Source organism: Micrasema longulum, unplaced genomic scaffold (genome assembly GCF_059751315.1).
Source record: "Micrasema longulum isolate JH-2025_06_02 unplaced genomic scaffold, ASM5975131v1 h1tg000578l, whole genome shotgun sequence".
NCBI classification, from domain to species: Eukaryota; Metazoa; Arthropoda; class Insecta; order Trichoptera; family Brachycentridae; genus Micrasema; species Micrasema longulum.
The window spans coordinates 188,051-202,082 of NW_028277774.1; the positions used below are offsets into that span (position 1 = coordinate 188,051).

At 33.7% G+C, this 14,032-nt stretch overlaps 1 protein-coding gene across 1 annotated transcript; it reads right to left on the reverse strand.

The window, feature by feature from the left end:
• Positions 1 to 5,524: 5,524 nt before the first annotated feature.
• On the reverse strand, positions 5,525 to 10,732 carry LOC148280456 (uncharacterized). The gene is made up of 2 exons (XM_088228323.1): positions 10,608 to 10,732; positions 5,525 to 6,640 (listed from the first exon to the last, which is right to left on the reverse strand). The coding sequence occupies exons 1-2, from the start codon at positions 10,730 to 10,732 to the stop codon at positions 5,683 to 5,685; spliced, it is 1,083 nt and encodes a 360-aa protein (XP_088084449.1). The 3' UTR covers positions 5,525 to 5,682.
• Positions 10,733 to 14,032: the final 3,300 nt, after the last annotated feature.

The following is a 14,032-nucleotide window of genomic DNA, read 5'->3' on the forward strand; positions in this document are numbered from 1 at the left end:
AAGAGACCACAGCAGCTTCACATCTTTCCTCGTAAGAACCTTTATTGGAGTAATCAATTATTTTTCCGCCTACAAATTTAGCTACAATGCTATTGTATCTCTCTACAATATTTTTGTCAACACTTGCTATAAGGCTTTGTGTATGTAACGCTAATTGAGAAGTGAAGTATTGTATCCTATCCATTATAATGGAATTAGAGAAATTGGTCTGGCATCTAAATTTATTTTGTATAAACTTGAACCACCATCCGAAATTACTTTTAAATAAATAACACCGTGCGTCAAACTTCCAGTATGGTTTTTAAAACAACGATGCTCAACTGCTTCAATATTTTTATTTGCTTCAAGAGCGCATGTCATACAAAATTTATTTCCTACTTCCATATATAAGACTTCTCCAAATGTTTGGCCTACTATGGCTGCAACTCCTGATAAAGCTGAATAATTATTTCAATATGATCGCTTGGACCAGCAACCATCAGCAACAACTGTAACTAATGGTATTCGATCCTTATTCACATTTCCAATCGACTTGGCATATTCAGACATTCGTTTCGCTGCAAATTCCATTTGTTTTAGAGCACTAATTGACCACCAATTACAAGCTTTTCCATGGACCTTTGCATATGTTTTAGTATTCATAAAAGGAATATCTACCACCGATGTTAATTCCTCTAAATAAGAAAATCCACTACCTATGCTCATAACTCCAGAAACTATCGTGTGATTTATGTTTATTTGACTCATTATGATCTGAATGTTTCAAAAATTTGCTATTTCAAAAAAAATGTGCTGTAAAAACCTTTCCGAATTTCTGATGTAAACTTTAAATTTATAATGGAGCACTGTAAAGCATGGTCGTGTTTTGCGATTTCTTGTAACTGTTCAAAAACAAACCCCAAATCAATTATTCCTTGTCCACTAATACTAAAATGAGTATTGTCGTCTTCTTTATTCCTTACGTCCAAACAATATCCAACATCTTCGTCGAGTATTTCTTCAGATACGTGTTGAAAGAATATAAAAAATATATAGTATTTGCAATATCCAACAGTACACAAGACAATAAACTAGGAAATATTATATGTACGAGGCATATCCAGAAAGTAAGTGTACTGAATTTTTGTAGGTTACATTTTTTTTTATTGAAACAAAAAAATTACGTGGTTACCGTAGTACATATGTAAGCTATTTTTCGGCATAGTCGCCATTCCTCTCAATGCGGGTGGTGAAGCGGGGTATCCACTTTTTGATGCCTTCCTCGAAGTAGTTTCCCGCCAACCCCTTCGTCCACTTCTCCACCTCCTCCTTTACCTCCTCGTCGGTTGAAAACCTTTTTCCTCCCATGTGCAGCTTCATGGAGGTAAACAGATAGTAATCTGAAGGTGCTAGGTTATAGGAATGCGCGGGATGGTTCAGGACATCCCATTTAAACGAGGCGAGCAGTTCCTTCGTGGCGTTGGCCGTGTGTGGTCTGGCATTGTCGTGCAGCAGGCAGACTCCCTTTGTCAGCATGCCTCTTTTCTTGTTCTGAATCGTCCTCCGCAATTCTTTTAGGGTTTCACAGCATCTTGCAAAGTTGATGATCTCCCCTTGAGGCATATATTCAATTAAAATTATGCCTTGACAGTCTCAAAACACGGATGTCATGATTTTCAAAATTGTGGTTTTGAACTTTTTGACAGAGGATGAAGAGGTGTGTCGCCACTGTTGATACTGTCTTTGCAAGGAGATGAACCTTGGGTTGCACACTACAGGCCTGAAACCAACCTCGTGGACAGTTTCCGATATCCGAGGGTTTCTGTGATGGTTTAATGTAGTAGAGATCTGAACGTACGTACGACTGTTTTTAAACTCGCTACACCACTTGTACGATTCATAGCTTTATCACCATATGCAGTTTTCACCTCATTATAAACCTCAACCGGAGTTTTTCCCTTCCAAACGAGATAACGGATAACGCCGCGTATTTCGCACTTGGCGGGAGATTGGATTGACATTTGACACAAAACGTGTTTTCACGTCGGCACTACTCAACGTACTGACCTCGAACCGGTCTCGTTGCGGAGGGGAGGGTCAGGCTACACAGAAGTGTAGCCAACATGTAAAAAATAAAATCCACCCGGTCGTGAGAGCCTCATTACACTTACTTTCTGGATACGCCTCGTATGTATTATTATGTTTTAATTTTATTTACATAATCGAGTTTTCTAAGAAAAGAACACTTTATGAGGAACGCGATTTTTTATAACGCGAACGGAAAATTTGAAATCTAGGATTACTCCCGTGATTGGGATCCCAGTATCCATGTTTGTTTGAATAAAATTTACTAAATTTACTAGGGCTGTTCCGGTTCCTTTTTTTTCCTGAAAGCCATGTTGATTGAAAGTTAGTATATTAAGATTTTTAACATGATCCATTAATCTCTTATGAATGTATTTTTCAAATATTTTATTGAAAACTGTTAAATTTGCAATATCTTTGTGTGATTAAAAGTAAAGCCGCCTCACTGATTTTTTTCTTTTTTACTATTTGTAAATAGCCGTAAAAGTTACTAAACATGTATTTAATCAATGAATGTCGCTATTTAAAATTTTTAAAATAATTTGGTACTAAGTGGTACTTTTTAAAAAACTGTGATTGAATATGAACGAAAAATCTAAAATATTATATTCTTGACAACATATTTCATAGTACCCAAAACATAATAAACAGATTTTAATTAATTGATTTTTTTATGTAATAAAGTAAATCTTACCTTCGTCAATGTCTTTCATATTCAACACTTTACGTAAGGTTTACCTTAGAACAGAAAAACGTAACCTAACACCGCACTGTCTTCAACGAAACTGATTGAATTTAGTGTTGCAAAAGTCGGTCTCAAGAAATCAGTAGGGTTGCCTGTTAAAAATCGGTAGAAATTGGTAGATTAATAAAAAATTAAAATCAGTAGTTTTTTTCTGAGAAGTTTTTTGTGGTGAGTGGTGCATATAACATATGATAAAAAATAAACAAGAATTTCTAATTTGAATTGCCCGCAATGCACCAAACGGTATTTTTTTTGCCGTCACGTTGACAGCACTGTGAAAGTTTGACGGCGATTGAATGTTCGGTATTCTGTCAGCGTCTGTTTGAGTGAGTCGAAAATATTGTTGGCGATTTTTACAATGGATAAAAAATTAGAACTATGAGCGTGCCTCAAAATTTTGTGTTGCTATTAAAATTTCCTGTGCCGAATCATTAAAAATGTTTAATAAAGTCTTTGAAGAACCGTGTATGTCGAAAACACGGGCATACTAATGGTATAAGGGGTTCGAAGACGTTCGTGAATGCTTAGATGATGATGAACATATTGGACGCCCAACAACGTCAGTTACCGAAGAAAACATCGAATCGGCAAAGCAAGTCGTGTTGAAAATTCAATGTGTACCAATCCGAGAGCTTGCTGTGCTATTGAGCATCTCATATGGATCGGCAGATCATAACAAATAAAAATACCAGAAACAGATGCTCCCGTAAAAGGCAAAGATGATGTCCATGTTTCTTTTGGTGTATGTTCAATAGCTCTGCCGCAGAAAAAAGGCTCTGAGACAGATATAAATTAAAATTATTTAATGATATAAATTAAAGAAAAGGAAAGGCAGAGGGGAAAGAAAAAGGAACATTCTGCAATTCTTACTTCAACTCCTATAAAAAAAGCCCTAGAAATGAAAAATAATATAAGACCGAAAAAGCTAAAGAAAAAGATAAACTGAAAACAAAAACAAATCTAAAGACAACATCAAAAGTAGAGAAAAAGAAGGCAAAAGGAAAACCGTCGCATAAGAGAAAAATTCTAAACAGCTCGAGCTCGAGTAGTGGAGTGATATGACTGAACTTAGAGATTCCAAAAGTAGTGGTTAAGAGTTTAAGCAAACACATCCATCTATCAACATTTGTCTCCATATAGACGTTTTTCCATTGTTCTCCATGAAAATCATTTAGAAAGCTAGAGTAATTCGATATGCAAGATATCTTTTCTCTAATTGGAGGATTTATAGATTTGATACAAAGTGCTATAGTGTGGTGATCTGTTATACCAGAGTAAATAATAAAAGTATCAAAGATTGAGATGTGTTTAGTAATAATGTGGTCAATATATGATTTGCTCTCTCCTCGCTCCCTTGTGGGGGAGTCTAAGATTAGATTCAATCCAAGTTCCGCAAGGAAGCATGTATAATCATTAGCATGACTGTGTTTATGAAGTATGGCGTTGAAATTGGTATCTCCAAAAACGATCTGACTTCTTGTATTGTTTATATCCTTTAACACTATGAGCACCGGTCAAATACACATAAAATTTACCCCGTGCTCTGCCCATTTTTGTTTAAACTTATGTTTTGTGAAGGGTTTCTTAAAAGTGTTATAATTATGAAAATACTGGGTTAAATCAATTGAAACTTCTCATATAAAACTATTTAATAAGTCATTTTTATATGATAGTTTTGCCAACATTGGCCTTTATGAAGAGCCACATTGCAATGTTTGCACATATACCGGGTCTCACTCCTTTTTTGTGCTTTGCACACACCTTGCAGGTTGGACAGGGTTTGTCTTTTTTTTCTGTGGCAAGTATAGCTATTAAAACATTCTTGGACATATCCTCTGACAACCTGTTCGGTGGATCCTGCAAGTTTCGCACTCGGAATGGATCCGGTGACTGCAAAATGTGGTCTCCAGAAGGCGAAAAATGATTACTTTAGACTAAATAACCTACATAATCTAACAAATAAACTCTAAAATTTTTAAAACATGTGATTTCAATCGATAAAAGAGATCGTTTCATTTACCGATATTGCAAATCAGATGACAGCTTTGGAATGGTTCGAGTATTTACTATTCATAAAACTACAAAAAAGTACTAATAAAAGTCACTAGATGAGAATAAAATGCGCATTTTTAGATAGCTGGTACACCACGTGAAAACACGGGACCGAGACCCAACGCTCGGATACACAATCACGTGTTTACGGCTCCGGGATACAACGTGTTAAGATCAATATTCTGAAAAGATGGTGACCTATAAATAGCTAACAATGAAAATTTTTGTTCTATAGTAACCTTTAAGAAATCTGCCTGCGTTAACACAATTTCTTCTACATTCACATGTAATCCTAATTTGACATTCACCTCTATGCCAGAACATTTTTTTTTTTTTTTTTGTGTGACATTTGCTGTATTCGTTTATGTTTCTGGGTAAGTAGTGTAGATCCAACCAGCATTCAGATAAAATAATGATATTGAATTCACATGAGAGGTTGTTTAGAAAAATCAATTAGATAGGGGAGCTGTAGGTAATGGGGATCACTTAAGCGGGAATCAAAATAAAATCAAATCCATAATTCAATTATTTATTTATTTAGCCATATTACGAACTTCAATGAACTAACTATTTACTGAGATCACCTTCAAACACTTTGGCTTATTATTTTAGGACTTATAAACAATTGAAAAAAAAACGGGTTTGATCACCATTGTCAACATCGTATGGCAATGGTAGTCAACACATATCATATACATAATTATGGGCTGAGTACCACCCAGTGCACTCTGCATGAGCCCAAAGCCCACAAGAAGTGCACCGAACCAAACTTCGTTGTCTCGTCCGAATTCGCCATATACAAGACAACAGTTACCAAGGTCTTATACATCATCCTGGCACAAGTCATCTGTATCCACATCGGACATCGAAGTATCATTCGATTCCTGCAGGATTTGCTTCTTTATTTTCTCAGGACCCACCTTCTGCGGCTTGCTTTTCTTTCCAACACCCTTTCCCTCGCTTTTCACAGCTTTAGACTTCTTTGCGTTTTCTTTTTTGATCAGGGCCTTTTTTATTGGTGTTGAAGTCAAAATAGTTGCATGCTGTTTTTTTCTTCCTTGTTTTGTCTTGAGGACAGGTGTTTTCTTAGGCATCTGGATTAAATCTTGAATTCTCGGCTGGTTCTCAAATGTTAATGGCATTTCGATTTGAGACGTTGATGCAGTCGCTCGTTTAGGAGTATTTGGACAAGAATGTCTGGATGTGCTTAGAATAGGACTATGACGTTCCATATTAACAGTAACTGTTGGTATTGAGATGGAGCGAACTACTCCAGCAGCAGTTAATACAGAAAAAGTGTCAAAAGTATCTTGAACTACGATAGGTTCTGATTGAAGGACTTCAGCTGCTATAAAGTCTTCATCTGAAAATACGTTGGGATCCATGGGGTATATTCCCGTTGCCTTAAAGCCCGCTTCGCCCTTGTTTATGGAAGCAACACTTGAAAATGTTTTTTTCACCAAGGACGCCACATCGTAAGGCGTTATTCTTTCGGCAAGGTGACTCTTCATAAAAAAGTCGCACTCTCTTCTGTATGCCGCTTTGAGTGGCCCAAAAAAAGACACATCCAATGGCTGCATGCGGTGAGAGGTATGGGGCGGTAGAGATAGCATATGGATGTGGTTTTTATTGCAATGCTCGTGGATGGCTAGTGAAATATGGCTTGCATGGTTATCCAGTATCAATAAGACTGGTTCGTTTGCAGAAGGTTTAGCGTGATGAGTGAAGTGCCTGAGCCATTCAAGAAAAAGTCCCTCATTGATCCATCCATTTTCATAGCTTCATAGCTTTTTCCCAGTGGTCCATAGACCAGCTAGCCTTATTTGTCATTCTAGGACGAACCTTCGGCATCTACAAACAAAAAGAAGATTATTTCATCGAAGTTAGGTTGTGTGGGCAATGGGGGTCAACTGATTCCGATTGCCTACATTGGTGAAAAAAAAAAAAATCTTGACCCAAAAGTTAAAGCTATAACGGCAAATTGCGTTTCAAATCACAATCTAAAATGCTACGGTCATTACATATCAAAAACACAGAAAGAAACACCAAACATATGTTTACTACATTGCGACCATATTATTAATCCATATACAAAGTGTGGAAGTATTAAAGCATTGTAAATCATTAATTTTGTACTTTTGTCAAAGACATCTATTATTCTAATAATTGGACCTAGTTTGTTTATAACTGCTTTGATATGTTTTGTCCATGCTAATTTTTCATCCACTTCTAAACCCAAGTACTTTACATTTTCTTTTGGTTTAATTTGCTCATCTTTAATTATTAGGTTAAGTTTTATGGGGTGTTTGTTTTGTTTAACTACTAGCGCTCAGCTAGCGAGTGAGTTCCTAAACATCGCCCGCTCGCAATCGATTTTTGTTATATGGATGATCACCATTGCCAACTGATTCCAATTGCCTACATCTCCCTTATCCAAATTCGACATACTTCTAATATTTTGGTGAACAATCTTTAAGCCATATTTGTTCCAGTCCCATTTATTCAGCTGATTTATTTCATCAATAATTATATCGTTATGTTCGTAATGTAAGTTTACCGGAATATCTGTTGAGTCCGTCATGAATATTTTTTTATATAGGTTGCAAAGATGGTTGCGATACAAATATATTATTTTAAATACACAAATCAAAACTATTCTTAATTCTGAAATCAATGCTAATTGGTGACTGTTACTTTGTGTTTGAATTTTCAATAATATTAGTAACAATATAATATTCGGTGTTTTTCTACTCATTCTTATATAGCTCTTATATAGCTAAACTTTATAATACTTTCATAAAACAAATGTAGTAATCCCTTCATTTTATCTAAGAATAGAGGGTAGTACATGTGATTTATATTGGCAGTTACATTAAAAAGTCATAGTAACATTTTAAATATTACAATTAAAACTCTTAAGAGTTATTAAAATGGATTTAATGCAAGTTGTCCCTTTCAAATTTGTTATTACATATTTGTAACGTAATTTTGTTTGTAAAGTTTTTTTTTAATATTCAAGCAAGTTATAATATAATTTTGAATGTAGGGGAAAAGGTATAGTTATTAGCCATTTAAGCGCCCTCCGTCCATTCAATCCGATATATCAAACAAAAGTTTGTCTTTATACACCCGACGAGTTGTTCAATGCTCTCAAGTAAGATTATTGTACTTAAGTAAGTAAAACGTCTGAAGAAAATTGTCCGAAAGTTAAATTTTCAATGTCATAGTTATTGGCAGTGTTGTCACGGTTATTGGCATGCACTTGTTACAGTTATTGTCCACCAGACAAATCGCAAGTTTTATATGTTTGAAAATAAAAACAAGAAGAGTTTTATAGAAAAAAATCTTTATTATTTTTAAAAAATCATACAGTAAGACCAAAGAAAAATACCCATTATTTTAATTTCACTGTTATAATACAAGAAATAATAAAAAATTATAAAAAAACGGTTACAAAAAAAGAGATTTGATTCTTTATTGATTTTCAGGCTTGATAACATTTAGGCTTTTTAGCATTTTTAGGCTTTTTCATCGAGCATTTTAAACATATCATCTACCGTCATTGTATCGTCTGAAAAATTTTTGTCATCTTCAAGAGTGTAACATTTATGACAAATAAATCCCGACATTTCATCTTCTTCTGGGAGGTTCTCTTCGTGATTCTTCGGTACACAGGATTGGTGGCACATCTTGTTACACGATGAGCACAACAGCTCTTTCTGCTTGAGACATAGACGATTACATACAAAACAAAATGTCACTGGCTCGTTACTGATAATATTTTATTTAATTCACTCCGGAAGTGCTAGGAGATGGTATTATTATTGGAATATTCTGACATTCTTTTTACGAGCTACAGCCAGCTCTGTACGCTTCTTTTTTTTCATTAATAAAATAAAATTAAAAAAAAATATGATTTCTTTTTCTTTTTGTGCTTTATCCATTTTTTTTCTTTTCCATGATATCCCTAAATTTTTCTGAAGTGATAAACAGATTTTTTACGGTATTTCTTAAACACTTATTTTCGGGAGGCTCCTGCAGAAAACTACGGATAGAATCAGATTTTTGCTTCACTTGTTGATTCATTCACATTCTATCACTTCTTCACAATATTTTAAATAATCCCACTTCACCTGTTTATCTGAGAGAGCTCATCCAACCTCTTTCACAACACGGACTATCTCTTCATTCTAGTAACGAGAAAACCTTTTTAATACCCTATCATCGCTCTAATTTTCTTGCCTCTTTCACAGTAGTAGCCGCTCGATTGTGGAATAATCTACCCACTAATGTTAGAGACGCCACTTCTTTATTTACATTAAAGTCAAGATTAAAATGTCGCCATCTAAATATTTAAATTGTTCCTTTATCCTTCTTCTTTCCTTCCCATCCCCTCTCCTCTCTTCATAGTACAGTGTTAATTTTTTTTAAATATATTTTTATTTTGTTAATCTTTGTTTTTAATTTTTGTATAAAATTGTAAGATTCAATATGTCCATGTATTTATAATTTTCTCAAACTGAACTGTTCGGGTAGGTAGGAAGAAATTGCCTTAAGGCAATATGCCCGCCCTTATATGTATATAAAGTGTCAAATAAATTAATAAATAGATTCCGAAGATGTCAATGGCTCACTATTTTCTGAAGCTTTTATAAGTGTAAGAGTAATATTTATTTTTGTCGTATTGCTCTCATTTGAGATATGAAAACTTGTAGTAGCGAATTCAGTCGAGTATATCATGTTTGCATCTGCTTCATTTTTCATTTCATCATTTTGAGATTCAGTTACATTTTCTTTGAAAAAATTGTGCAAATCGTACAGAATACCATCATCATTTGTTGTGTCTAAGCCACGTTTAAAAGTACAAATTTGATTGACCTTTTCTTGACCGACGACTTTATATGTCATCTTCCTATGAGTTGAAATTTCTTCGCCCTTACTTGTACTTTGGCCCAAACATTTCGAGTAATCTATTGCATTTTCATCGAACAGGTAAAGACCACAGGTTCTAAAACCTTGACGTGAATTTTCAGGATTAACACTATCCATTACATTTTTTAGCAGAGAAGCAAATACATGTTTTGTTACTACTCTACTTATGTTTTTTATTTGAAAGTTACGAACTTCTTTCCACCACATCTGGACCAAAAACTGCAACGTCAGCTGGTTGTGTGATTCTATTTGTATTTGGATACAAGGCAATCAACTCGATGCCATTTTCTTTGCATAGAGTACTCACATTTAAAGTTATATGGCTTTTGTGACCATCAATGAATAAACACACAGGTAGGAATTTTATTGTAAGATTCTCTTCGCCTTTTTCCTTACGGCTGTCTAGTTCATCCCTTAAATCTTGCAGTTGTTTCATTTGTAATGGACTTTGATCGGGATAAATTCTAATATTCTTTTTTAATAATCGACGCTTATTTAATAACATTCTTGGTATGGAGGGATTTGTAAATTCTACTTTTATTGCTCTCGGCACATCTTTCCTAGGCTTTCCAAGCCGATATATTTAAATTTTAAATTTTCAGATATAGATACATCTTTTTCCGATAAAATACTTTTAATGGTAGATTCATCTTCCATGAGCCTGTTAGTTTGAGTAATTGCATTACTTTCCGGAACGTTTAACTATAATGTCATTTGATTTAAAATGTCTTTCAGTTACTTCTGCGATAGCTTCACAAATATTAGTATTGAGTTTTTGCGGTGGAAGACAAAGATTTGTATGCCATCAACTCACCTTCGAGACTTGCAGTTTTTGCCGCCATCTCTGTCGACATATTTCCTATGGGCCCCCAGTATCTCATTAGTTTTCGGAATAATTTTAGCTATTTGGTCCTTAGTAAATTTGTTACTAAGGTCCATAAGTATTTTGGTTATTGCGTCAATAGCTACCTGAGCTCCAGTAATAAAATCACAAACATACAAAGTCACTGCACTCACTAATAAATTTCGTATTAGTGTGTAAAATTTTATTACATTAGAAAAAGATTTGACAAGAGTTTTTGTGATTTTTAAGTACAAAAGGCAAAAACACATCTGACTTTGACAGTAGGACTTGTTGTATGTAAACTAAACTTAACATGCAATGAGTCACTAATGTCTTGATACTTATTTCCTAGAGCGTGAAGTCTATTGATGACTGCATTTTTACCATATGAAGTCGAAGTATTGTTGCCACAGTATTGGTAGGTTTGCCGAGTTGCAATATTTTTGGTACATTGAAATTAATAAGTGATAAAATTGCAGGGGTATCAAACATAGAATGAATTATTTTATATAAATTTAGTAAGTCAGTTATAATTCTTCTATCGCTTAATCTTAATAAGTTCAAAATATACAATAACAAATTATAATCTAAAAGTTCGATCAGAACACCTAATTTAAAATTAATAAATCGTAAAAACTTATTCTGCACTCTTTCAATGCAATATTGGTGCCTAGAATAATGAGGAGCCCAGATTGTAGAGTTGTACTCTAAAATGCTTCTAACAAAGTACACATTATTCTAAGCACACCAAAATCTTTGAAATATTTTGTGGTTCTGATTATGAAACCTCACATTTTCAGTGATCTATTACTAATGCTATTAATATGACTGATAAATGATAATTTGGTATCGAAAATAACACCTAAATCACGTATTTCGGTAACGGAGACAAGTTCAGAATCGCCAATAAAGTAATAAAATATTATTGGACACTGAGTTCTGTGAAATCTCGTGATTTGGCATTTCTTTACATTGAGTAAACCTTTGTATTAAATTTACCTGAAGACCTTGTTTTCGGTTGCGGATAATAATATGTATGCTTTGTTGTATCATTTAGGATCTAAAACAGTGACTTTTTGAGTTTTCTTATGTTGAACTTTTTTAATACATGAATACACATACTGTGGGTGTATGAATGGACACTTTCAATAAGACCTTTAAATTCGCTCTTTGTGCAATATTCATTGGATGGATTCTAATGTTAGTATTATGTGAATTAATTTTTAATGTGATTCCAATTTGCTGTATTATTTCAAACTATTCTTTTATTGTAATATTTAAACCTTATAAATTGTATACATGGACAATGTCCGTTAATAAATAAATAAATTTTTATTTTATTTTGTCTGCAAGTTTATATGAACTTATTATATTTTTTATGATTATTTTAGTTTATTTTGATTATTATGTTTACGATTATAATTATGTTTTTGTTTTCTTATTATGTTAAATAACTAATTTAAGGCATGTTTCATTAAACTTATTGTAAAATGTTTCCCTCGAGTGAGGGAACATTATTATGTATAAAAAAAAATACAATATTGTAAAACTATAAATAACTAAAATAAAAAATAAATATGTACCGTAGAACTCCATTTCTCCGAACTTCAGTTGTCCGGATCGCCAAATATCTGAATATTTATCAGTAAATAAAAAATAAGGATGTTTTTAATTTTAATTTAATTGTGCAATTAACTTTGTGGGTCATTTTGGTTTTAATGTGATTCCAACTAGCTGTATTATTTCAAAACAAAGAAAATTGGCACTCATTAATCCGGATAATTGGAGTTTTACTGTATTTATTATAATTTAGTCTGCGATTTATTTATAACACAAACAAGTTAAATGCATATTTACTTCTGGCCATTATATTACTTACTATTATTGTTATATTGTAAAGACTTATAAAGTATCAAATAAAACTATAGTTACTTTTGAAAAAAACCTTTTTTATTATAAAACATTAGACATAATCATTATTAGACATTTAATATTGCATTACAAAACACCCATCATCTCAATTGTTTAACCAATGACCGATTTCACACTGGTCTTTTATATCTTGTACAATGACAATATTTTGAGTTTTAAAACCAACTGGTGCAAGAAGAAGATTAAAAATTAAAAAATTGTTTTTAGGCGCTGCCTAGTATGTGAAATAATTCGATCAGATGAATCTCTTCACAACAATAAAGGTTTCAGCTCTTTTTAACTTCACTAAAATCAACCGATTGAAGAATTGAAGAAATGTGATGTTCAAACATAGCCAAAATGGTGAATGCTACAGTGTGTAAAGTGGCCACTTAAACCAGCGGATGGCAGGTTATAAGCCCTGTAAATGCCTGAACTTCCATATTACCTTCTCTAAAATGTTCTCCATCACTGTTGTAATATTTTAACCTTGTACAATGAGTTCTGCGACTCTGTTTTTCTCCTCACCGGTAACTTTATCTTTTTTTTTCTCTAGGTATGGGTGGCATTATTGGTTAAATTTTATTACATTCTTAAGGGCGCAAAATAGGCAAGCAAGGATGCTGTGGGCGTAACTACTGATATAAAGGAAAGTATTCAAATGTTTACAAAATATATACAATAAGAAAAAGAGGTAAAGTTTACTGGTGTTTATAACAAACTATCATTTCTGTACATTTATACGTTAACATAGATAAGCATACCTAAATATGGGCGAAAACGCTAAAAACGAGATATGAGCAAAAATACCTTAGCTGCTGGCACAATTGAACGTAGTTATGCAGAAAGCAGCCAGTTATATAAAAGTGAAACTGAGATAATAGCACCTTTATAAAACGAGTGAATAATCAAATCTACACAACAGTTGGAATGTTTTTGACTTTGACAAATAATAAACAATGAATGCGGAGAAATATTCCTATAGATGCAACTCTTGTAAATACTTATGTCGTTTCACATCTCGATTACTGTAATGGAATATACGCAAATCTCCCAAAATATCAAACTAATAAACTTCAATCTGTTTTTAATGCAGCAGCAAGTGCTGAACAGTATTCAAATCCCTTCATGAAATGGCTCCAAAATACCTATCGGACCTTTGTATTAGGGAAAATACATGTCAAAGAAAATCTACTCTTAGGTCAGCATTTGATTCAGGAAGAGGAAAACTTGTCGAAATCCGGCAATCCCCCAAACACTAGATTTGGAGATCGTGCTTTTGCCGCCGCCGGCCCCGCTGCCTGGAACCGATTGCCTTCAAACTTACGAATCATCGACAGTCCCAGTCGGTTCAGATCCCAACTAAAATCCCACTTCTTTAGACTATCATACCCTCAATTTTAAATCTGGAAATACAATATATCACTTAAGTTTAGTTAGAATGTAAGTTTAGATATACAATTGTAAAGCGCCCTTGAGGTGAT